Below are 26,880 nucleotides of genomic sequence, written 5' to 3'. Positions count from 1 at the left end.
TTGACATCTAACAGGCACAATGTATGCATAGTTGCTTGTTAAATAAAAGCAAATAGCTCATCTTCCCTTTCAGTTCTTCGTCCATAAGCGGTACCTTGACCCCCCCAAGTAGATGAAGCCTGAAAGTCATTCATGACACCTGTGTCCCCCATCCCAACAGCCAATGAACAACGATGCCCCACTGCCTCCATTCACTAGATCGTTAGTGAGTCTCTCCACTTTGCTCCATCCTCACTGGTATCATCCCAGTCCAAGCCACCATCATTTCTCACCAGACCCATTTCCTTGGTCTCCTGGTTCTTCTCTGCTACTCTAGTGTTTACTTTATCCAGAGTATTACAAGTTTTCAAAGCACAGATCCTTTCAACTGACCTCTGCTGCTTAAAAATCTTAGTTTTGCATAGAATGAAAACAAACATCTGTACTGTCCCCCGTCATGGCTGGTCTGGATCCCACCTTTTCCTTCCTCTGTGTTCCACCTACACTGGGCCTTTATAGCATTCTGTGCATCAGGCTTTCCACTGCCACAGGGACATATCTGGAGCAGCTTCCCGTCTCCACACCGACTTAACGTTTCACCTTTCAATGGTACTTTCTTAAGGATTTCTTTCTTGGTTCCTTGACTGGGCCATGCACCATGACTTTCCTGAGAGCATGGTCTACTGTTCTCCTACAGAATCCTTGTCAATTGCAGGTAGCTTTCTAATGCCTTCTGCCTTTCATCAGTTTGATAAGAAGTCAGCCGCAATTTCTTGTCTTTGTTCTTCCGTACAGAATATGTCATTTTTTCCTGTGCTGCTTTTAAGATATGTCCTTTGTTTTTCAGAAGTTTGCTGTGCTGTGCCTAGTGTGATGTTATTTGTATTTCTACTACTTGGAAGTTACTGAGCTTCTTGGGTCTTTAGATTGATACAAGGATACATCAAAAAGTTTAGGGAGACGGAATTAAAAGATAAGAGTTTGGTGCAAAAAAAAAAAAAGTCAAAATACGTGCAAGTCTTTTGATAGTAAAAAATGCCATCAACATCCTGAAAATATTTTGTATGCATGCATTTCAGATTTTTGCAGCAAAATAAACATTCTGAACTTCATTTATCCATGAGTTTTTGAAATGTCTTTGTACTTTCCCATCATGTCTGAAAAATTCAGGTTTTTTTTTTTCCAAATGTGTTTTCTGGACCCTTTTCTCTGTTTTCACTCTGGGATAGAAACCATTTATTTTTTACAGTACTTGACAGGTCAGCAACGACAGGTAAAGTGTTTTCCATTGTTCTACTCAGTGTGCTGTATTTGGATAATTTCTATGAACAATTCTCCGAGTTCAGTTTTTCTCCTACTGCTAAGTCCATTCAATGCATTGTTTATTTCAACAGTTTTATTTTTAGCCCAGAACTTCTATCCTTATCTCTTTTATGGTTTCCATTTCAGTGCTGAGATTCCTCATCTTCTCATCCATTCTGACCATTGTTCTTCCAACAATCCTTGTATGTTGGCAATAAGTGTTTCAAAACTTTTAAACTTTTCTCTTCCAGTTCCAATATCTGGTCCATCTGTGGCCTGTTTGTATCGATTGCAATTTTTTCTATTGATTTATCACAATTTCTTCTTTATAATTCTTATAATTAAATATATATAAGTTGGACATTACTTATTGAATAGCACTGCAAACTGAAGTATACTACTGTTCAGTTTGTTTTCCTGGAGAGTAGAACTTGTTCCTACATCTGGAGGCTACAGTGAAGAAGGGCTAATTCATATTTTGCTAAGAGCTGAGTTGGTCTGCATCTTGGCTGCCTCATCCACTGCTAGACGAGAAGGTTTTCTATCCTAGCTTTCACCTTACAGAAGTCATTCCCCACCCTCAGTAATTTAACTGCTGCCTAGCTCAAGAAATTTATTTCTGCTAGTTCCTGTACATAAAAATACGATTGTGTTTGCTAATAAGTCACGCCAGGGACAATGGAAACTCTATGGTTATGGGCAGCTTAACAAGTAAACGTACCATTTTCAACACTACTTAACACCCATTACATTAGGTGGAGTATTTCTAGCCTTCTAAGGCCAATAATTCAGAGTCTGAGTCTGTCCCATTCAATTATTCTAGCTCAGTCCAGTCTTGGAGATATTTCTGATCAAGACTCACCAGTCCATGAAGTCTATGGCTTGTCTCATAATCAGCCACCTATATGCCCTTGAGCTTCATCATTGGCATGCTACACTGGAAAATACACTGGATTTGGAATTAAACAAAACCATGTTTGAATGTTAACTCCACTACTTTTTATAAGTATGACCTTGGCATCTTAAATCTTCTAAGTTTCAAATTTTTTTATCTATAAAATAGAGAAGACAAGACCTGCTTTGAAGGACAAGGTGTATTAATGAGTGTCTACGAATTAATGAAAGTCTTCCACATGATAAGAATGTGGTAAGTATGCCATCCATTTTATCTCATTTAATTCTCATAATATTCTTGGCAGTACTATTACTATTATTGCAATTCACATATGAATAAATCGACACATGGAGAAAGTGACTTGCGTCAGCTCGTATAAGTCAGCAGTGGTAAAACATGGACGTAAACATAAAACATCTGAGGTGAAAGTCTAGAGTCTTTATCCACCGTGATGAAACTCCTGGTAGTTACTGGCCCTCAACACAGTGCTCTTGCTTCTAATAACTAATATTATTAACATTAATAATGGAACTAAAATAAATCCCCATCAAGTTTGCTTGGTATATTTGACCATGCTCTCTTTGGTTTTCCATCTTTTCACTAGAGGTCTGTTACTATTCTCCTGTCACAGTTAGCATAGTGGAACCTGAACCCCAGGCTGCTTGCTCTGGACCCTAACTTGTCTTGCTAATGTCAGGTTACCTTGAAGACAGAATCTTGTCCTATTGCCTAGAGTAGGGATTCCCAGAGCATACCCAAGAAATTGGGGGGTTAAAAGCTGATAGGTCAAAATTTTCTATATAAATTCTACATCCGCCTTTGTCACATTTTAAATACTCAGAGAGGTTATACAGCAAAGAAATTCGATCAAATTTGTTTAACCCTAGTGTTCCTCAAACTTATTGACCGTGGAACATTTATCAATAAATATTAACATCTCAGCTTGGAGAATTAGCACACATCACATTTGTGTGAAAATTTGATCTTGTTTATGTGGGTTTTCCCACATCCTTTAATACAGTGATGAGTTAAGGCTCAAAGAATAAGCATGTGAGGGAAAGGATGAGTGAATATCTAATAACAGTATAACACTGATTGTTAATCTTGGGGAGGGAAAGGAACAGGCATTTTCCTATTTGCTTCCTGATTTCTACACCAATTATTCTAAAATGTTTAGCTCTCAGGCTGAAATCCTTGGCATAAATCAAACCAGATAAGTTATCCTCATTGCATTGTCTATATACGTTTCATTATTGTTCCCCTAGTGGGGATGGGTGTGGGGGAGAAGAAAGCTTGCAGAGAAGGGGATAAAGCACAGAAGCCTCTGTCCTAGGAAACGTTGCTTTTAGCGCAGTAGCTTTTACTTAGCTCATCACTCCCTGGGTACACATTAGGCTAATGTATTACGTCTTAATTATTCCAGTATTACCACAATATTAGTAATCAGGATAAATTACTTTGGTTTTCATCTCTCATAATACTGTTTTTATACAGTCTGAACTATGATTCTTCCTCTTCACGCTGCTCAGTGAGGCCTCTCCTGCCAAGCATAGCTTCATGGGCCATATTCAACTTTTCACATTGACTTTTTTGGGTGGTATAATAAAACAAATAGCCAGGTATCATTTTTAGTCCCTTGAAGACTCTCAATATATTTCCGAGGGCGTCTTATGGACCTAGAGTGTGCTACAATTCAATAAACAATTGGCCACAGAAGAGGGTCAAAAGTTATCTAGTAACAGGAAATGGTGTTCAAAGTAATGAGTAGGACACTAAAGATTAAAAAAAAAGTTTTAGAAATGATACATACTGGGGCTGGTGCTGTGGCGCAGTGGGTTGACGCCTTGGCCTGGGGTGCTGGCATCCCATGTGGGCACCAGTTCGAGACCCAGCTGCTCCACTTCCTGTCCAGCTCTCTGCTATGGCCCAGGAAAGCAGTGGAAGATGGCCCAAGTCCTGCACCCAAATGGAAGACCAGGAGGAGGCTCCTGGCTTCGGATCAGCACAGCTCCGGCCATTGCAGCCATCTGGGGAGTGAACCATTGGATGGAGGACCTCTCTCTCTGCCTCTCTCTGTGTAACTCTGACTTTCAAATAAATAAATAAATAAATCTTTAAAAAAAAAAAAAAGAAATGACACATACCAGTTTGTCTTATTCATATTAAAAATGAGATCAGGTTTTCTTGGAAAAAATCACTTCTACAATAAGAAAAAGAAATCCTTCCCTGTTACCTAATTAACTACAACTCACATTTCAGTTCCCAACTTAAGTGTCCCTTCTTCAGAGACACTTCCTGAACTCCAGTGCAAGGAAATCAGCCTTGCCCTGCCCCCATCACCATGCATCCTTACAGAGCTGTGCTTTTTCCCTTTAGAGTAGCCATATTGAGTATTACTTGAGTGACTTTTCTTCACTAGATTGGAAGCCTGGAAAGTCAGGACCGGCTTTGATCATCACATTATCTCCTGTATCCAGATCAGTATCTAGCCCAGTGTAGCTATTACAAAACATTTATGAGTGGATAATACATGTTGAATAATACACATTTGTGAAATAAATTTATTTTATGCAATGATGACTAAAGTTATCAAAATAATATACTGCCTGAAACAATACTTGATTCCTCATTTTTGTTTTTAATTTCAAACTCTTGCTTGGAGATAGGATTCCAGACAAGAGGTGAGCTTGGATCTCATTAGATCACGTTAGCTGGATGAGCTGGCTCTTGGGATCACATTAGATCACACCAGCTAGATGGGCTAGCTCCTTGGATCACACTAAGCACAGCTGTTGAGCTTTAAAATGCCTGCTGTGGTTTGAATATTGCTTTTTCCCTGCACTGTTTGAACAGGAGCCTATGAGAGGTGCCTGGGTCATGGAGGCAGAGCCCTCATGAATGGACTAATGCCTTTCTTACAAATTCTCACTCTCTAGGGGCTGGCTTAGTTACCCCAAAAGTAAGTTGTTGTAAAGTGAGGCTGTCCCTCTATTTTGTCTCCTTCATACACCCCTCTTGTGTGTTCCATCATGAGTTGAAGCAGCATAGGGCCCTCACCAGAAGCTGAGCAGGTGCCAGTGCCCTTAGACTTCCTGGCCTCCAGAATTGGGAATAAAAATTAGCTTGTAAGTTGCCCAATATCCGGTATTTTGTTATAGAAATAGAAAATAGACTAAGACAATACCCTGATTCTTAAATAATATAGAGTTCAGGTTCTAATTTCTAATGTATTATATTGATTGAATAGAGAATTGTGTTTTGTCTTATAAATTTGTAGCTGTATTTTCTCATACTTGAATATGATAAAGAAGTGGGGACTGGATTGAGTGAACAGACAGCCCAGTAAGGAGGGACTAAGTGATCCTTTGTCAGCAGTAGGAAACGTGATGAGAAGAAGAGGATCAAGATGCCACAACTGGAGAAAGTAACTATTCATTCCTCTAGGGACACCACCAGGTGTTAGAGGTGTTAAGTGACCCTGGGGGAGACAAGTTTCGATAGACAACAACTACAGCTGGGCTCATGGTTTAAGAGAGCAGACAGTGGCCATTTCTCTGGGCAGTAGGAATGCTGCTGCAAGTGAGGAGACGAGAAAAGGCTGAGAAGTCAACTGAGGCAGATCTGAGAAGGAATTCCTGGTTCCTTGCAGATGTTCACATATCGTGTTCCAGGGCTGAAGCCTTTGTTGGAGAAAAGCAATGATAAATGAGGCAAGCGGGTTATTGTCAAGGTCTCTGTGAGCGTGGGGTCAGTAGGTTGAATTTTGATTTGATGTTTGATATGTGTGTTAATATGTCCCACTCAACTCCTTGACACAACTTTCCAGTAAGAATGCTCATCTAGGAGGTTAGGTATCTCCAGCTGGGCCTTGAAAAATGGAAATGCGTTACCTGGCAATTCTTCATAAAACTAATTGCCTGCGGGACTTTAGGAAAAATTGCAGATACAAGTGCTACAATGTAGGGTCAATGGACCATGTTGTATTTTCTTCTTTCCAATAATTATCTAAATTATGTTATTTTTACTCAAGTGGGCCCTCATTATTTCGCTCTCAGTAGCCATTGATTCTCCATTGAAGAAAAGGATATTGTGTGTTCGGTCTTCTCAGATTTGAAAAGGCCTAAAGAGAAGAGGAAATTGGAGCCTGACTCAGGAAACAGAGATGCTTCCCAGGTCATTGGTAACCTGATCTGAGAAGACTCATTAGCATTCAGTTAAGGAGATTTGCATGGAAAATCCCCGTTAATATGAACTTTTGATTAAAAAAAGAGAAGACCTGCATTCAGCACAGACCTAGAATTCAAAGAACAGAACCTGAGCCCAGGTTGTTTTGGGGGCAGCTCTCAACAAGCCCCTCACAGCTCTGAATGTGCGTCCTCAGTCTGGCCCGAATGGCACTGGAAACGATGCACAGTAAAGCACCTAGAAAACTGAAAGTACTGAACAAATGCTACCAAGCATCAGAGAAAGGGTAGAATCAAGATTGGGACAGAGCCACCAGCAGCCACAATGAAATAATTTATTATGATTTATTATGTGGCCTTCTAAACAGACATGTGTATAAAATAAAGCTCATATTTCAGAAAAAAGGTTAAAGTTGAGTTTAGCCAACTGGCATTCTCGCATTCACTACTGAGGGTTGAGCAGTCACTGGTGTGTGGCAGGATCCTTCCCTGCACGCTGCCACTTAATTCTCTCCGCATTATCATCAACCCCTCACTTTGTGAAGCTAACGTTTCTGCTTTCAGGAAAAAACAGCAAGCAGATAAGTCTATGTCCATAATGTCTACATATAAAGAGAAAACGGCAAAATGTTTAAAGTTGTAAATTTTAAAACTAAAAATTCATAAATTGGGGCGACAGTGTGGCATAGTAGGTAGTCACCACCTGTGATGCCAGCATGCCATAGAGGCACCAGTTGGAGTTCTAGCTGCTCCACTTCTGATCCAGCTCCCTGCTAACGTGCCTGGCAAACAGTGAGGGATGGCCCAAGTGCTTGAGCCCCTGCCACCATGTGAGAGACCTGGAAGAAGTTCCTGGCTCCTGGCTTTGGCCTGTCCCAACCCTGGTTGTTGTGGCCATTTGGGTAGTGAGCTAGTGGATGGAAGATCTCTCACTCTCTCTTTGTCTGTCCCTCTCCCTCTTTCAAATAAGTAAATAAATCTTTCTTTAAAAATCATAAATTTACTAAAACAATGCAAGATGCTGCTGTTGTCATCCTCACTTGAAAAAAGGGGCTCCAGGGGCTCCATGAGGCTGCCAGTTGTCCTAGAGGACTTTTTAAAACACAGATGCCTAGGCCTTGCCACTGGACCAGGTTCTCTACTGGTAAATCCCAGGCAGCGGGAAATTTAGCTCCGAACTCCAAAGATGATTGTACTGAGTGGCCAGCTTGCCAATGCCTGGGCTAAGTAACTTCGCAGAGATGACCCAGCTGGGAGCCAAGCCCAGCTCCACCCCAGGTTGGCCCACGGGCTCCCATGTACATCATCTTCTGTCTTGCCTGACTGGCAATTAGCTGTCTATATAATTCAAGAATAACTATCTTTCATTGATTCTAAACGTTTTTTTCCACATTCTATATTGTTAAGCTATATTGCAAGATAACTTTTTTTTCCCCCTACTGACCACTGAGTTGCTTATTGTGATTTTGCTCCCAGGAATATTTTATACTCTGGACAACTGACAATGATACGTAGCATTTACCTATAGCTGAACGGTCTAACTGCAAAAGATGAAGATTACAAAATGTATAGGTATGTGTTTCACTGTGGGAACTCACAAGAGTGAGCAGAGAACATCCCTGCACGGGTGAAAGAGATTTTACACGAGAGGATACGAGACCATAAGGAAGGGGAGGGGCCCAAGGGCCGTCATGAAGGTCTATGTGGATTGGGCACTGGTAAAAGCCAGCAGATTTCAAACTTAAATTTCTTGACAATCTTATTATTAAATGCAACTACTGACTTAGGATTTCTGGAGTGGCTCGCAAGGCCTTGGGTTCCCAATGACACCAAGGGTGCTGGATGATAGGTAGGGGCAAGGGTAGTCCTGGGGCAGCTATGAAGAGGTCGTCCCAGGGAGTGAGTATCAGACTGTGTCTCACTAACAGGGACACTACTGGGGTGATACTTGTGGAGGATGCCCAGAGCTGAGCTTCGCAAAGAAAGGAAGACACGTGCAGCAAGAGAAAGCAGTGCCTGGCAGAGAAACTACAATGTACTAAGAGGTGGGAAAGATAAAGAGTTGTAAGTAGAAAGTCCACGTAAGTATTCATTAGAGGGCTTGGAGCATGGCTATGATAGTGATATCATTTGGAAATAATATATTAAGTGAGTTCTCGGCCAACAGTGGTTGAATCAGCTGAGACAGGACAAAGACACTGCTGGATGCTGACATTCTCGTGAGGTGAGCCAGCGACTCCCTGGAATACACCCCTTGGAGCCTTGGTGTGGCTCAGAGGACACTGCCCCCTGCAGCTGCTGTGGTGGGACCTCTACTCGGCAGGTGGTAGAATTATACTCTGAAAAGCCACATGGAAATGAAATGGATGCTAAGTGGAGCAAAGTAACGCATGCCTGGCTAATTCCATCCAGGGGAGGGAGAGAGCTGAGAAGCATTTTGTGGGTGGATTCTTGTAAGAGAGAAAAGATGGAACAACCAGAGAATGGGCTCGCGCGTAAGGAAGCCCTGCCTCCGAGAGTATCTCAGGTCTTCTTGTCGCTCCCCCTCTTCGTGGAGGAACGACACAGGACCCTGCGCTGTTCTTTCGTCTGCTCGGCCCTCCCCGGGTTTGCTGCTGGTTCTTCCCGGGTTGGCTACCGACCCTTCCACCTCCGTGGAAGGGCGGTTCCCCCTGCCACATTCCCCACTTCCGTGGGGGAGCGGCACACCGCCGGCCGGCTCTCTGGGGGCTGCACAGGTGTTCCCCTTAGGTGTTCCCCTTAGATGTTCCTGGTGCATGCCGTCTCTCTCCTCCTTTATAGTCCTCCTCCGCCAATCCTAACTCGGCTGCCCACACGCCGAGTACGCTGCTCTCCTCCAATCAGGAGCAAGTCCTACAGTTTATTGGCTGAACTGGAGGCAGCTGTGTAGAAGCTGTTTTCTTCTCTCCCAGCGCCATATTGTGGGAGAGCAGATGCATAGAATAAGTCTTAATTCCAGTAACTTAGTCTAGTCCGAGTTGCTCCCCACACTTCTCACCGTGACTATAAGGGGGACATAAACCAGATTTTGTGAATCCACGCTGAGTCCTCTGTTCTGCTGGGCTATGTGAAAGCAGGCTGGGCCCACACACAGACAGGGCTCAATCTTTGCCCAGATGGCCTCTGTGACTTAGCCTGGGACTATGAGAGCTCTGCACCTTCACAGCTCCCTGCTACCCTCGTGGGGACTCGCACCTCTGTAGAAGACAAAACTGGAGGAGAAAGCATTCACAAGCCACCCCCTCCCCCCGGCAAGGAAGGCCCCGGGAGAAGACACCAATGACGGCGGAGCTGACATCAGAAAGACTGGGACCGAGGTTGCCTTGAGAGGCCAACCGGAAACTGAGCAAAAGGGGAATTGCCGACCATGAGGTGATACTCCGCTCTGATCAGACAGAGCCCCCCCCTCACTCAGCTCCTGCCCTTTGTGGCCAAGCCGACTGTGGGCCCAGGCTTGCAAGACCTTGTGACTTTTTTAAAGAAAGGTTGAGATTCCAGATGTATAAAATTGTTTAAATAAATTTATCAATAAAGTCAAATCTAAAACAAAAACTACTGGCAACCAAACCTTACATAGCCTTGCTGAGAGCCAAGCTGATACCCTCCAGGTTATACTTCTGTGCATGGACTTTTACTGATTGCCCAGAAGCGAGTGGAAGGCAGAGCAGGGGCGCACAGGGGGTCCCTGGCTCTCTTCTCCACCCCGCCCCCCTCTCTTCTTAGCACTTCTTCCCAGTTCCTGATGTGCTCTATGCTGACTTCTTTCTCATTTTCTGGCCCCGCTCCCCACAAATGGGAATGAAATCTCCATGAGGCCAGGGGCCTGCGTGCACACAGCTGTACCCTGTCCACCTTGACTGTGTCTGGTACGTTGTGAGTGAATGATGAAAGGCCCGTGCAGCCATCTAAAATGCCCCGAGTTGAGTCGAGTCACAGGGCTGTTACTCCGTCTAATTCCTAGTCACTCCCACGGCTGCTTTGGGTCAGAGTGAACCAAGAAAACAAGATAATCTCCATCCAAAAATTTTAAGGAGAAAAAACACTGTCCCCAAAACATCTGCAAAAGTGAAAGCAAATACACAATCATCCATGGTATCTATTCAGCTATGAGCATGAAAATACTGACTTTTTGTCTGAAACCATGTAAAGCAAGAATCTGCATTAAGAAAGCACAGCCGAGCAAACAGCCCCAGGGCCGTATCTGCTGACATCGGGTAGAACATTAGCACCACTATGTTCTCTAAGAACCCTGCACAAAGCAAATGAGCATGGGAGAAGGGGGGCAACGATGCCTGGAGACGTGTAGTTCTTGCTGAAAAAGACAATTTTGAGCTCTAAATCCAGCACTCCCAAGCACGAGAAATGTCTATGGCTGCAAATAAAGCTGGAACTCCTTTGCTGATACAGAATCAGTCACAAAACAGCACTTAAAATAAACAAAGCTCAAAACAGTTAGCTGCACACGCATGTTTTTTGCCACATGCTGTCTGAAGAAAATAGCTTTGCAGCATGCATGCCCTAGTTTAAACCAAGCCTTGAATTCTGCAGAAAAGTCTCCTTCCTCTACCTGTCTCAGTTTCTAGACAGAAATACATTTCCCTTTAAGTGAGGAAAAAAATATATATGTTTAAAAGACAGTCCAGGCCCTTTATAAAAGCACTTACTTTGAAGGAACAGGACAGATTATATATTCAAAACAAGAGCGCCTTCTTAAAGAGCAGGCTCAGAAGTTGTTCAATGGCCATGGCCTTGATTTGTGCTTGCGGCTCTGGTCCTGCTGGGCATGGCTAACGAAAGGCTGGCAGCCGGCACGGCGTGGTCCTCTGGGCTGCTGCGTCAGGATGACGCTCCAGAACAGCTATCGGGACAGGCTGTGAGCCAGTCAGCAGGACAGTTTTATTTCTGTGCTGAGAGCGCTGCTTCCTAGGGATGGGAAAATATCCGCGGCTGAGTTAACCCAGGCATCAGCAGCAGCCGTGGCACCCCAGGTGATCTGTGCCCTGGAAGGGGGTGGAAAGAGGGAGGCAAGGTCACCTGTCCGCAGAGGACAAGCAGCCCCCCGAAAGGAACTCACTCGAGGTGACTGGTCTCCTCGTGGTCATTCCTTGCCCCTGCCAAGGGTATGACTCAGCTCAGCCAGGGCAGTGACGGACCACACTGCTTACCTCCCTAGCCCAGGAAAGCCGAGTTCTAGGCAGTGACTGAGAAGAGCTGGAGGGGCAGCCACGGTGGCCCCTGTGTCAGTGGGTCAAGAGCCTGTGGCTTCACTGCAGGGAGATTTAAGGTCTGTCTCTCCTAGTCAATGCAATGCTTGTACGATGGCGTAGGACTTGGAAACATGAGAACGAAGAGGGCGGTGGGGGAGCAGGGAAGCAATCAGTCCTATAATTGAGGCCCCAGAGCAGTAAGTGTTGAGAATTAATGTACTCATTTTCTATGGGTGTCAAGAGTAAAGATTGTGGGGTTGGTGTAAAAGCTTCTGATGACTTTGTCCATTTACGCCTGGATGACACTGTGACCCAAAAGCAAGGCAGACATTCAGTGAGTGCTCAGGGAAGTCTGCTGTGGGCTTCAACCGCCAGACAGTCCGTACCTGTGAACACACTGCACAGAGAGCGTGCACAAGTCTAGACTTAGGACTTGATGGGGTCGGGTGAGGTCAACAACCTTGGAATGAGTCTCGGTTTGGAAGATTTAAGCAAGAAAACAAGTTATGGAGCTGTGGATTTCCTTTATCGTGTAGAGTTTGGGGCCAAGGAAGGTGAACTGATGAGAAACATTCCGTGTCAGGAAAGGGGATCCCAAGCAGACGGGAGGCCGAGTGGAGTCTGCGGGGCCCTGGAACTCTGTTGTCTCTGAGCAACCACGGAGAACACACGAATCTCTGAGCTTTGCTTTGCACATGAGATGTTACGATCCTTCAGATCTTAGTGCCCAATTCCTCTAAGTCCCACTACCTCCCTAGCACATGCGCTGACACAGAAAAACATCCAATGAGCCAAGATTTTCTCGCCACCTCTCCCATTCCTCCTCCGTTGCCTCTTGGCCTAAGCCTGTAAATGTTCATGAAGAACCATGCCGTGGCATTGTCTGCCCACTCTAGCCCTGAAAAGCCCAGAACTCCTTTTCTCTAGTCACCGGAGAGTGTGGCAGACATGCACACATGCTACTCAGATCTCCACGAAGAACACATTGCCCAGCTGCCAGGAAGCCGTCCACTGACAGAATGCAGCCGCCAACCACTTCAGGTTCACTTCTTGATCTTCTGAGGGTGCCCCGGATGATGACTGAGCTGGGTCAGGGTGCACAGGCTCAGCCATTCGCCACCCCCCCACACACACAGGTTCTTGGCACAGGCAGTCTTTGCTCCTGAAGGCCCATGGGACTACAGCCCCCTGCATGATTCGACCTCCTTCCTTCCTTTCACATGTCTTACTTCTCTCCTGGAACTGAGCCCCCAAACAGCACCTCATGTGCACATGCTGGATACCATCAGGCACCAGTCTGCTAGCCGCTCTCCCTTAGCTTAGCTCACTGAACTGAGGGAGTGGGACAGCTGACCCTACAAGATTCTAATTGCTGGACTCATGGGATCATTTGCTTCTCCAATTGATAACATGTGGGTGACCAGTATTATTTCAAGTGGAGGGTTCTGTTTCGGATAATTCCAAGTCTGGGCAGGGGAATTCCAGGTCCTAGGCAAGAAGATAGTGGCCCCCAGGCTGACTGAGTCCATGTGTCTGTCACATCAGCAGAGTGCCTTGATGCATGAGGGGTGGACTGCTGGCTTCCCACTCACCCATGTCCTAAGGTGCACATTGCCTTGTTCCTTATCTCAACTTCTCTTGCAGACAACCAGAACATGAAAAAGAGAAGGAATGTACAAGCTTTGATGACTGCCTGAAGACCACCATGCACCTGCCTCCATCCTTTGCCCCCATCATTCCTGACTCCCCCTTCCTTGTAGTCTCTTCAAAAATCCCCCAAATACCCTCATTTAACAGAGTCTACTTACCCCCTTATCTACTGACAGATTAAATGTTCTCCTTTACCCCAAAACCTTGTCCTCATTATTTTAGTTTGGCACTAGGAACAGGGACCAAGCTTTTGATGACATAACCAGTCTCTACATCCCAGGAGACCCAATAGACATAGAGATGTTAATCATTATAGCATGTAAGCCTCTGTTTTGTCTTGTATTTCCATAAAAGACCTTTGACAGTCTTCCAGAAACCATCTTTGAATATTGGGATCCTTATCTTTGAAGCATAAAGATCCATAGTACAGATTCCTTTCCATTCTCTTTCCCACAGACTTAACTCCCATCAGTTTTAGCCATTGCTTCTCAACTAGCTGTCATTTGAGACTCACCCCGGAGACTTTTCATTGTAAGAATGCCCAGGCTGTGTGTGTGTAAAGCTGCCTTTGGTGGTCTGAGATGCACCAGTGGTTGTAGCATGAACTTCACCTTGTTTCAGTCTCTTCTAGAGATTAGCATTCATCCTGTTGAGGATCATTCCAGAAGTGAAAAGTGCACATGCATTATGTGGTCCAATTAAATGCTCTGAGTTCACTTCCAGATATTTGTAAAAGTCTAGCTTGTCATGCAATAGACTCCCTTTGAAGCATGTCAATCTTCTTAGAAAATGTTATAGGAAGATGCAGGAAATCTTGGGATCATTTTCACTTTGGAAGAATTAACCAAAACCACCAAAGTTACGGGGTCATAAATCTCCCTGGTCACATAGGGCTGGGGCATTTGCCTTCCATAGAAACTGGAAATATCATAGCTGCCTCTTGTCCTTCCAGGTTCCTGGTGTCACTGCTGTTCAGGAACCATGACTTTGATCTCATTTCACAAACCAAGGCCTTGGGAGCATCACCTGGGCTCCCAGTCTCTCTCCCACGCTACCTGTTGAGAGCCGACTCACTTCAGCAACAACAGAGAATATCACTCTTCATGCTTTCTGGATTCTGAATAAAATGTCCCGTGGTGACCTTTGTTCAGGTTTAACAGTGCTTTCAGGCTCCAGGACTTTTGTTTCAAGGCAAACCTTGTGTCTAAAAATTCATATGAGCTGGGACTCCCTGGGGACTGAGAGGCCCTAACCTCCCAGGGATAGCAGTGTTGGAAAGGAAAGGGAGGATATCTACCCAAATGTAAAGTGTACTCAAAAGGAACAAGTTGGTATTTTAACAAGACTTCTCGGTATAGCTTTAGGCTCAAAGAGACACTAGGGAAGTCGGAGGGGATGCAGAGGCGGGAGCACAGCGCCTAGGGGGAAGCATTCTCTTTACACAAGTTGAGCCTTCCCCGCTGGAGCACGCTGGAGGGTAGAGCGGCCGAGCGCACTGAGAGAAGACCGGCGCTGGGGAGTTCTGACGAGGCGCGGAGCAGGAGGCTCCTTCGTGCCTGCGCTGGGCTCTCCCTGCACACTCGGCAGCACAGGGTCACGTGCACACTTCATGCTTCCTGAGCTCTGTACGGAATCCGCTCCTCCTCTAAGTGCACTGATCAAAACTTCCTCATCAGGAAAGCTGCCCTCGCGGTCAGTGGGCAGCAGCACCCTGTGGCAGAGAGGTTGTGTGTGTGTGTGTGTGTGTGTGTGTGTGTAAGCTTCCCTTCCTCCCTCCGGCATCATTATTTCAAGGATTAGTGGAAAATGCTCAAGGTAGGTATGCAAAGTGTTGTGCAAATAGGGACTCTTATTTTAAACAAAAGCCTCACGTTAGGATCGGGTGAGTATTAGCAGACTAGCACAAAGGCCCTGCGGTTGGGGATACCGATCAGACTGGCCACATGCAGCTGGACTTCCTGCTCCTCACTTACCTACTGGGAGACTTTGGAGCAGTTCCACAGCCCTCTGTGTTCCAGCTACCTCACTGGTCATACCTACCTCTTAGGAGAGGCGCTCACGCGGGAGAGGCATTCGGCACAAACCATGATACGTTGTGCCCAGTAAATGTGCGCTCTGATTATTATAAACCAGGGCTGGCACCGAAGTTGCCAAACCACAAAACACGGGAAGGAGGTGACTCTGGGGAAGGGAGCTGGGGGCAAGGGCTTTCCAAGGAAAGCATCCAGAAAAAAAGTAAGAGAGCACCCTAGGACCCAGCAGACACCCGAGACCGCGTGGGGAGTCAGCACTCCTGCTCCGGGCGTATTCCCATGTGTCTCTATTAACTGCAACATAATTACCCACGGCCCAGCAGCGTTCTGGGCCGCAGTTTTGGAAGCATCATCACAGATCATTCGTTTCCAGGTACAAATTCACTTGTGACAACTGTGCATTCACACCACACGAGAGGCACTGGACATGCAAAGAACATCATCTCAAAATGCAGCAAAGTCGAACTCTTGGGAAGATGCAGGTGGAGGGAGGGGTGGGTGATGGGTCTCAAATGCCTGGGCCGCAGGTGGGATAATTCCGGGGCTGGGCAACCACAGAGGGCTCTGGGCTGAAGCACATTCCATTATGAGTGGAGTGGATTTCCAATGGAATGACATGGATGGGTTCTTAGAATCAGAAAAGCACACTGACCTTCACACTACACAGGTGCAGCAGCATAATGACCCACCACGTGTACACGCATCAATTCCTGGGGAAAGTCCAACGAGGTTAACTTAGTGTGTGTCCCAAGAAAACAGTATCAGTAACATCACCCCTCCAAGAACATTGTGCCCCCCACCCTCACCAACACAGCTGACCTAGAGGAAGCACAAAAGGATCATATTCATCTTAATAAAACAGAGAAGATGAAGCAAGCAACCTATACATGCCATAATTTAATTTGGATTTTAAAATTTAACTTTCTAAATTTTTTTTCTTTATTTAAGAGGCAGAGCCACACAGAGGGAGAGACAGAGAAAGAGGTCTTCCATCCGCTGGTTTACTCCTCAAACGACTGCAGCAGCCAGGCTGGGCCGATCCAAAACCAGGAGCCAGGAGCTTCTTCCAGGTCTCCCACACTGGTGGAGGAGCCCAAGCACCTGGGCCATCTTCTACTGCTTTCCCAGGCCATTAGCAGAGAGCTGGATTGGAAGTGGAGCAGCTGGGACATGAACCAGAGCCCACATGGGAATGCCTGCGCTACAGGCAGAAGCCTAACCTACCACACCACAGTGCCGGCCCCTCAAATTTAACTTTTAGGAGTAAGAATCATGGGCCTAGAGAAAAAATATTTCCTTCTCAACACAGAAGGATTCAGTGTGGGGATGTGGGGAGAAGGAAGTTCTGTGCTGCTGGCCCTTTGAGAAAAGTACTCGAAAGTCTCTCCAGATGTGCTCTGCTCATAAAATCCCTCAGCCACAACGGAAAACTTTATCTACAGTTGCACTACTGAAAACATTGCAACGGAGGTCGTCACCTTTACCCACTCAGGCATTTCTTCAGGAGGGAGCACCCTCCCCTTACACGTATAAGGGGGTTCCAAAGGCCCATGGAGAGATATGCTAGGAAAACCATGCGTGAATTTCAAACAATTCTACACCAAAGTAAACTGATAATTTTTATTCCATTTTCGCAAAACTTTTTAAAGCATCCTCTTGTCTAGTAGAGCCTGGACAAGAGTGTTGTCTAGCACAGTCTCTTAACCCCCAAAAGGCAATCACCTTGGTATCACTAGTTGCATTTTTGACACTTTAGTATAAGGCAACTGTGTCAGAAATTAGCATGAGAGGACTTGAACAGACATGCCAGGGAAATGAGAATTGCTGATGCTGTCTAACAGGCTCCTCTTGACCTCCTCTGGGTGGCATCTGGGTCATGAGTCTTTCCTCTGATTTCACAACTTCATCTTCTGTAGTTCAAGCTGCCATGACAGTCATCAATATAACCTGATTCTGGAGAGAAACACTCTATGATATCAGCATCCTGGTGAAATCTGGAGCTTTGCCGACACACGAGACTGAGTAAGAAATGAGTAGCAAGTTTGCATTTAGGGTACATGGATTATATTCTCCACTCTGAGAAGATGGGAACAGGAGAGAAGGGAAATACAGCATCCCCGTGCTGCTGTTTGCCTGCCACATGCTCTTGCAGTACACAGCCCAGCATCCCCTTCCCCGCCCTTTCCCTATCACAGCCGGTGGCTTCCCAACTGCTTCTTAGGCTGCTCCAACCCTGACCCATCCCTAGGCTCCTCTGCGTTCACCTGTTCCAGGTTGGAGGACCCCAGATCTTCAAACACTCACATTAGGGGCCCGCATTCTGCCCGTACTCTCTGAATTCCCAAATGTCTGTAGCAGCTCAGCATGCCTATAAGAAACCCAAACCCACAGGGGCACCGCAGGATCACTCCAAACATGGTGACAACAACTCGGGACCTTTGTCCTCAAGCCATTCCCTCTTGCCCCAAGCTCAGACTCAGCTGTTGTTCCTCTGCCCACCTAGAACTCCCTCAAAATCTGACTCCTCTTTCTCCTGCCGTCATTTTGTACATCTAAGCACTGTGTTCATTTGCCGCTACCTCTTTATTCTACTAGACTTCATCTGTCTCTCACTGTTTCTCCCTCCTCCACAGTGGTCCAAGCTACTTACTCCTATTCAAACCCAGCCAACCCTAACTGAGCTCCCCAAGCCCACCCTTGCCCCACTGCATTCTCTACAGTGGGCAGATGCTTTGTTGACAAATAAAAATTTGGGGCAGTTGTTTGACACAGCGGTTAAGAGGCAGCTTGGGAATGTCTGCAATCCACCTGCTAATGCACACCCCAGAAAAAAGTAACTACCTACCTGCCTCCCTGTCTCTTTCAAAATCAGTAAGTGTAAGAAAACAAGAAATCTGATCTGGTCACTCATTGGCTTTGGCGGCTTTACACTTCCTTTAGGCTAAAGCTCTAAATACCAGCTTGAGACTTACTACACACACACACACACACACACACACACACGATAGGTCCAGCTCTGACCCCTCCCTGGACTTATTGCTGCCTCCATCCTCCCTACCTGTGGTGCTCTGGCCACCTCTGGAATCTTGCAGTCTCCTAAGGCACTCCCTTCTTCCTCCCCTCTGCCAGACATGGGCTTCCCACAGTGCCTTCTCCTCCTCCTCTGCCCCTTGCAGCACACGACAAATGCCCCAGCTGTAGTAGCCTGCAGTAATTTTGACATTTAGACAATAAGTCTAGTGAGATATTTACATAATTAACTTTTAGTGTGCAACTGGCAAAGTTGACTCAGATTCTCTAGGGGCTGGGACTGTTCTCCTCCATACTCAGCATGGAGCCTGGTACAAGGGCACGTTGACCATGTCCCCTAAGAATGTGATGAATGGGTGAATGACCAGGGACCAATGAAGTACTGAGGAACTCATGGTTCAAACACTATTGGTTTAAACAGACATTAGGAAAGTAGAAGAGAGAAAAAAAAAAAGCTTGTTATCTATTTAGCATTATTTGCTAAGCTTTTAGCCCTGGAAATACTAGTGTATTTCACTTTACTGTTATTTTGTTTCTCTTTTTCTAGTTTACTAACTGTGAAACTTGATTCTTGCAAAGGAATGAGGGAACTTTATAGAGATGATGAATGGGAATTAGGGCCGGCGCCGCGGCTCACTAGGCTAATCCTCCGCCTAGTGGCGCCGGCACACCGGGTTCTAGTCCCGGTCGGGGCGCCGGATTCTGTCCCGGTTGCCCCTCTTCCAGGCCAGCCCTCTGCTGTGGCCCGGGAGTGCAGTGGAGGATGGCCCAGGTGCTTGGGCCCTGCACCCCATGGGAGACCAGGGAAAGCACCTGGCTCCTGGCTCCTGCCATCGGATCAGCGCGGTGCGCCGGCCGCAGCGCGCCGGCCGCAGCGCGCCGGCCGCGGCGGCCATTGGAGGGTGAACCAACGGCAAAAGGAAGACCTTTCTCTCTGTCTCTCTCTCTCACTGTCCACTCTGCCTGTCAAAAAAATAAAAAAATAAAAAAAAATAAAAAATAAAAAAAAAAATAAAATAGAGACGATGAATGGGAATTAAAAAGGATCCAGTTCTAGACACCAACTCTCACTCTCCTACAAAAAGGGTCTGGAGTCCAGGAAAGCAAGGAATCAGATGGGAACCAAGCGACCTGTCCTCACGCAACAACCAGGTTAGTGCTTCTACTGCCCGCTTCTGCCTGCCTTCAGCTTCCCAGGTCAGCGCACCTCTCCACTGCTGCCACATGGGAGTCACCTGACTGCAGAGAACACTTAGACTGCCGCTCGGGATGCCCACACCCGCTCACAGAGTGCCTGGTCTGAGTCCCAGCTTCTCCACTTCCAATCCAGCTTCCTGCAAATGCAAACCTTGGGAGGTAGCAGGTGATGGCTCAAGTTCTTGGATCTCTGCTACCATGTGAGAGACCCATATGGAGCTGCTGGTTTTGGCCTGGCTCAGTCCCGGCTGTGCAAGCATTTGGGGAGTAAATCAGCAGAAAGACCATTTTATCTTTCTTTCCTCACCTCCCCTCCTCTTGCCTTTTCAAATAAAGATGACATAAAATTTCTATTTGTTTTCCCAGCCTTTCAAATAAACTCCAGCATTCCCTTCTTCCTGTCAAGCAAATCCTAGCCCAGTGCTCACCACTTGGTAAATAGTCGTACTTGCTGATGGATGGACCAACCAGATGCATGTTCTGCAAGGGCATTTCTATCCAAGTGAGAATTCCAAGTCCACCACAGCAACCTCCTTTGGAAGGACAAATAAAGCTCAGCTCACGTGTATACTTTGGATAAAATTTTGAAGAACTTTCTCTTTAGAGATCAGAAAGTTGCACTTGCTAATTTAATAAAACTACTCATGTTGTGAGAGCCCAAGATCTTTTAAATATGTGTTTTCATTTTCAACTGATACATACTAATGGTACATTTCATAGGATCTAGTGAGATACTTCAATACATAATACAACATATAATGATCAAATAAGGATAAGTAGCATTCCATCATCTCTAACAGTTATCATCTCTTTGTATTGGGAACATCCCAAATCTTTTCTACTAGCTATTTTGAAATATTTAATTAACTGTTGCCACCAGCTACTATGCTATGCTATAGAACATTAGCAGTTTTACCTCCCACCCAACTGTACCCCCTACCTATTAACTACAAACTCTATCAGTTGCAAATGGTTTCATCAGATCTCCTTTCTATCTGTGTCACAGAAAGAATTCCTCAGCTGACAGCCAGCATAGACAGGATGCTGGAAAGAACAGTTTGCTACCTGGATTGAAAGTCCTGCTTTGAGCTTTGTGACTGTGAATCCATCAGTGGTACTCCAGATCGGAATGGCTTTGCCTCAATCTATTTCCCTGCATACCCGCACCTTGATTTCACTTAAATCTTAGGAGACAGCAGATTTGCAACCATATAACCTAATGGCGTTATTATCATTGAGTTCACTTTCCTGGGAAGAGATCTCTTCATGACACAGTACTTAATAGCATCATTTCACGCTAATAGTGACTTGTGATGCCTTCCAAATTCAAAGCCCCTCTACTTTAGTAGACCCCCCCCCCTTAAATTTAAAAAGTCTCTGAGAAACAGGTCAGGATTTACTTGAAGAGTATGGACTTAGTGTCACAGCCAATGAGCTTTTCTTTGAAAAATATTTATTTTATTCATGTATTTTTAATTTTCATTTATTTATATGAAAGGGCTTCAGAAACTTCATGGAAGATGCCCATTATCTTTTAATTCCACCTGTCTGTGAACATTTTGAACCCCTGTGTGTATGTCTCTAGTTTTGCAGTGTCTTCATGATGGAACAATGATCCACAGAGGGAAAACAAAGATGGCTTAACTTTGAAGCTTCCAAGTTCCCTGAACTTCCCATTTGGGAACCATCCTGGTTTTAGGAAAGATTGGCTCCAAGATGGTCAGTTTGGCCTTAAGAAGGGCAGGTCTAACTCCATGAGGCAGCACGAGCTATACGACCACCTATGGGTGTGGCCTCCTCCCCATAGCACTAACCTCAGAGTCAAGAAGCACAAGGTCAGAATGAGGCCAAATCTCATAGATGAGGGTGGAGGGCAGCTCCCAGCCAGTCCTCTCTCTGGGGCTAGTGTCACAGCCACGAGTGAGGCCTCTCCCCACCAATTCCATCCTGCACAGGCTGCAATTTATTGCTGCTTAGCCCATGGCTGTGTGCTTCTTCCCTAACCTTCATGTTCCCTTTGAAGCACATCTGTGACTAGAAACACTCCTCACAGAACTCCATACTTGGATAACCCTACAACAAAGCTGTCATCTAAGAATAATAGCTGATCCCAGGATATTTTCATTAAAAACAGATTTCAGTGGCAGACCATCAAAACATTTTCTCTGTACAATAACTGATAGGATGAGGCAGAATTACAAAGAGCATATGGGCTTCACCCCGCCCTCAGCAGCTAGAGGCTGCCTTCCACTGGTTTGAGTATCTCACTTAACTGCCTGTCGTGAGTGTGCAGACAGACACAGTCCCATCTGGTACTGTTCATGCTCCAAGTGAAGGAGGGGGAGGGGGGAGAGAGGGGAGGGGAGGGAGAGAGGGAGGAAGGAAGGAAGGAAGAAAAAGACTGATGAATCACATTTCTGCTTTTATTTTCAAAATCTGTCACCAGTTATCTTTTGAGAGTTGGGGTTTGCTTATAGTCTTATACCAGGCTCAGCCAGAGGTATCCAACAGTTTTTTAAATTTAGTTTTTATTTATTTATTTGAGAGAGAGAGAATCTTTCAATGGTTCCCTTCCAAATGCCCACAAGGTCTAGGGCTGCACACTTAGGATGCTTCCTGGCACATAGGAAACTGCAGCAGTGCTTGCTAGTAGACGTCACCACAGTACAAATATTCTTAATCCCTCAAATAAGATCAGATGTGTAAAACAAGACCAACACAATGTGGGAGGTGGTCAATAAATGTTGGGTGAGGGGTGATGTTTGGCCTAGTTAAGATGACACTTGGGATTCCTCTGTTCCACATCAGAGTACCTGAGTTAAATGCACACCCCCAGCTCCTGACTCTAGCTTCCTGCCAATTCAGACCCTAAAATGCGGGATGATGGTTCATGTGATGGAGTCTCTGCCACCCATTTGGAGACCTCAACTGAATTCCCAGCTCCCAGCTTCAATCCAACCCAGCCTTGGCTGTTGTAGAAATTTGGAGAGTGAACCAGTGGGTGGGAGATCTGTGTGTGTGTGTGTGTGTGTGTGTGTGTGTGTGTGTGTCTTTGCCTTCCAAATGAAAATAAAAAACAGAAAATTTACAAAAACACCCATGAGTATTTTTAGTGGGAATAAATAACAAATGAATATGGGATAGTTTTACACATTAAATTATTCCATCCAGAAACACAATCTGTTTTTCTGCTTATTAAATTCCTGTTTTGATTTTTTAAATTAATATTCATAGCTTTCTTCATGTAGGTCATACAAAGCCCCTGCTGTTTTGTAGTCTCTGTTTTCTTTTTCAAGAATTCAAAATATTCTCTGAAGTTATCATAGATTTGGGCTAAGAGTTCCCTTTCTTATTCTGCCTTGTTTTGTAGTAATGATCCCTCTTCCCTTCCTCTGTCTTTCAGAATCCTTTGTCAGCCTCTTGTCCATCTCCAGGAGTTAAACACAGCTCCTGACCTGGGGTTCAGGCAGGGAGGGCAGAACCATACCGGCGCCCCCTCTACAATAAGGCACAGCTCCTTCCCCTGCAGTGCTCCTCTGAGTGGGGTGGGTATTCTGCGGAGCTCATCCCAGGTGAGGAATTTGGCATGAGCTCTGCCTCTTCCTGCTGGGTTCCCAGGGGCCAAGCTCTGGACTCTCTTGCAAGCTCCCCCCCCCCAGTCCCAGGTGAGGGCTCTCCCCAGGTGTTTTCAGGGCAGCTGTGGCTGGGCTTCTTAGGGTCTACATGTGATCTCTGACTCACCGTCATGCAACTTACTATTATTCAACTTTACAGTTGGTACAAAGGTGCTACGCATTCAGGAACAGCCTAACTCTGACTTTGAATGTTGATCTTTCCCCAGGCGATGGATGTGAGCACCTACTCTCCTGTGATGCCGGGCAACAGCAAGGCACTGCAGTTCCTTCCCAGTTGTGTGGTCACGAAGATAAACAACTGACACTCCTAAGTGTACTGTGTTGCCAGCCTACAATGTACACTAAAGGCTTTTTTGGTTTACAATATGCTCAACTTACAGAGGTTTTATTGGATGTCTCTATCAGAGGCAAGAAGCATCCATAGTGAAGTCAACACTTGGTTCAGGACCATGGCTCTGGCAAAGGATTGGTGCAGTGTGTTAGTTATTAGCTAACTTGAATCAACAAGGTTAGGTGGAGGAAGCCTGCCCTGGGCCCCAGATCATGAGAAAATCTGACCTTTTTTCTTCTTATTTGTTGTACATGTACAAGGAGGCTTCAGAAAATTTGTGGGAAGATGGAATTACAAACTAAGTTTATTTGGGAGCAAACAAACCTCAAATACCTGTATAGTTTTTATAATATTAACTTTTATAAACTTTTTGAAGACATGTCATATGCATCGATTTCAAACTTTTGCACCAAAATAAACATTTGATTCCAATTTTCATGATCTTTTAAAATATCCCCATGTTTTGTTCTAGGGCCTCACATGATTCATTCAAATAATTCAACAAATGTTTGTTGAGGGTCAACCACATGCCAGGCACTGCAGATGAGACAACGTATTAGTGCAAGCCCTGCATGTGCAGCTCACATCTGAGGGGCAGCAGTAACAATCTACACAATAAATAAGTAAAATGTGCAAGTTGGAGAGTGGAAAATTTTGAGAAGAAACAACAAAGAGATAAAATGTGAAGATGTCGGTAGACATGAGATATTCGTGGGTCTTTGGGGAAAGCTTCAAAGATAAGGAGACTCAGAAAAGACCTGAAGGAAGGAAAGGAGATTTCCATGTATATCCCAGGAAAAAGCATTCCAGGCAAAGGGAACAGCCAGTGCAAAGGTCCTGAGGTAGAACAGCATCTGGGATTCCTGAGAAAAGGCAAAGAGGCCAGGGTGACCAGAGCTCAGAGAGTGGAGTGGATCACAGAGGAGCAAAGTCTGGCCTCTCGTTCATCGGACCTGATGTGCACGGTGGTGGGGAGTCAGTGGAGAGCTCTGAGGAGGGAAGTGGCATGATCTGGCTGTCACCTGCGGGGCTATGGCTGCTGGTTTAAGATGGGAAGGCAAAGGAGGAAGTTGGGAAATACTGTGAGAATCTCGGCCAGATGTGAAGGGGGTGGGAATGGGGTGGGACCAGTGTGTGCTGGGGCAGGGGGGCGTTGCGGAGGGCAGAGAGTTTCACCAGCAGGGCTGTATTGCACGTCACTGGCTGGCCTACCACTTGCTTATCAATCCCTATATCATGTGCAGCTTGCTGCTTGCTGCTCCTAACCGGCAGTTCATCTGACTACCTGGGGTGAAGCTTGATTCTAGATGATACGAAGTAGCATGTCTTTCCTGTGCCAGAAACTATAATCTGGTTCCCTATCTCTGTCTGCCTTTCTATTGTGAGTACCACAGCCTCTGTCATTCCCCTTGTATCTCTATATCCACTTCCAGCTTTGCTGCAATCGGGGGAACTCAAAAGGTCCAATGCAAACAAGCATATGGAGGCTTGATGGCTGCTTGGTGCAGGCCTGGAGCTACCTGAGGCAGGAGAAGCAGGCTGGGGGAGGGGTCTCCTCTGAGCTTCAGGTCTTACTTTCTCCTGGAAACCAGTTGGGGAGTCAGGTTTACTGATACCAGCTCCTAGGCTCCAGAGTAGTGCCAGTTGGCATCACTCGAGGGACTTTCATAAAATCATTTTCATAGAAGTTGTTTTGGGTTGTGGGCGAGGCAACCAGTAACATCTGTCACTACTGACCAGTGAAACTCACAACTGGATATCACCACCATCTTTTTCGGTAGCACATTTTTAAAGATACTAAGATGCACAGGCAGGGGTAAGCACTGGGGCACCCACATTCCATACTCGAAAACCTAGGATTGAGTCCTGCCTTTGCTTCTGATCCAGCTTCCTGCTAATGCAGCTGCGAGGCGGCAGAGGTGACCCACGTACTTGAGTTCCTGTCATCTACATGACCCAGATGGAGCGCCTGGCTTTGACTGGGCCATGTGCCAGCTGTGGCAGGTGTTTGGGGACTGAGACAGAGGATGGAAGACCTTTCTCTCTCTCATTCATATTCGCTCTCCCTCCCTCCCTCCCTCTAACAAATAAGTAAGCTTCAAAAAGTCAAATCCACAGGTGTATACTGACCCAGATATATGTGACTGAGTACCCAACTCTTGTCTTTTCCACATAGCTTCTAAAAAGTCCCAGGGACTGCTTTTCGATCTGCCATCTGCGCGCAGGTGGGCCCGCCACCAGGATGCAGATCTTCGTGAAAACCCTTACGGGGAAGACCATCACGCTCGAGGTTGAACAATAGAATATGTAATTTACAATAGAAAATGTAAAAGCCAAAATCCAGGATAAGGAAGGAATTCCTCCTGATCAGCAAAGACTGATTTTTGCTGGCAAGCAACTGGAAGATGGACGGACTTTATCTGACTACAACATTCAAAAGGAGTCTACTCTTCACCTTGTGTTGAGACTTCGTGGGGATGCCAAGAAAAGGAAGAAGAAGTCTTACATCACTCCCAAGAAGAATAAGCATAAGAGAAAGAAGGTTAAGCTGGCTGTCCTGAAGTACTATAAGGTGGATGAGAATGGCAAGATCAGTCGGCTGCGTCGTGAGTGCCCTTCAGATGAATGTGGTGCTGGTGTGTTCATGGCCAGCCACTTCGACAGACATTACTGTGGCAAATGCTGTCTGACTTACTGCTTCAACAAACCAGAAGACAAGTAACTGTATATGAGGAGTTAATAAAAGAAGTTAACATAAAAAAAAAAAAAAAGTCCCAGGGACTAAATAAGTTATGTCACTTGATAGTAAGTATCGAAAGCCTATAAGGCATGAATATTGTAATACTCAAATTATGATTTCTTTGGTAACTCAATTGTTTTCATGTTGAAGGTGTACATAAACATAAAGAGTCTCCAGGCATCACTTAGCCACACCAGCCTGGAGGCTCTGGGAAGTGAAGCCAACCAGCTGGGTTGGGGGGGAAGCGTGAGACTCTGACCCTCAACACAATGCACCAGCCAAGGGAGAACTGTGGGCCGGAGGGGAATCCTCTCCCCAACTCGGAAACCTGGGTCTCTAGAAATGAACAACCACCAGGACATTAACAGTCACGGAGGCAGGAAAATCACGCTCCGCGAACACTTCCACACGTCCAATGTCATGAGCAAATGCCCTTGGTTTAAGTGACAATCAATGGTCACCTTAAACACGGAAACTTCTGGAAGAATCCATCTTCTCAGAAGGTGGTTTTCAGTCCACGGAGCCTTTTGCCTTCTCTCCAACCTTTTCTACATTCCAGAATAAAGGTCTCTCTCCTCTCCAGATGGAGGAGGGATAGATATCCCGATACCTACTATATAAGCTCTGAGAGTCATAATTTCAGGGTTCCTGTCCTGTGGCACAAGCCCTTGAACTG

General features: G+C 45.7%; 1 protein-coding gene and 1 pseudogene across 7 annotated transcripts in view; one reads left to right on the top strand and one right to left on the bottom strand.

Annotated features, from left to right (window-relative positions):
• The window catches only part of HECW1 (HECT, C2 and WW domain containing E3 ubiquitin protein ligase 1), a 408,266-nt gene that overhangs the window by 263,552 nt on the left and 117,834 nt on the right, over window positions 1–26,880 (bottom strand). For 2 of the 7 annotated variants that reach the window (XM_051852913.3, XM_051852914.3), the window contains one exon: window positions 15,924–15,981. The exons of the other annotated variants lie outside the window; for them this stretch is intronic. In XM_051852913.3, coding sequence (XP_051708873.2) covers window positions 15,924–15,950 — 27 coding nt within the window. In that variant the 5' untranslated portion in view covers window positions 15,951–15,981. The remainder of the gene's footprint in view (window positions 1–15,923; window positions 15,982–26,880) is intronic. 7 annotated transcript variants of the gene reach the window in all.
• LOC149121807 (ubiquitin-ribosomal protein eS31 fusion protein pseudogene) lies at window positions 25,661–26,235 on the top strand (annotated as a pseudogene).

Source organism: Oryctolagus cuniculus, chromosome 16 (assembly GCF_051225735.1).
Source record: "Oryctolagus cuniculus isolate XC-2025 breed Fujian yellow rabbit chromosome 16, ASM5122573v1, whole genome shotgun sequence".
NCBI classification, from domain to species: domain Eukaryota; kingdom Metazoa; phylum Chordata; class Mammalia; order Lagomorpha; family Leporidae; genus Oryctolagus; species Oryctolagus cuniculus.
The sequence above is the reverse complement of the archived record's forward strand: the minus strand, read 5'-3'. Positions and strand labels throughout refer to the sequence as shown.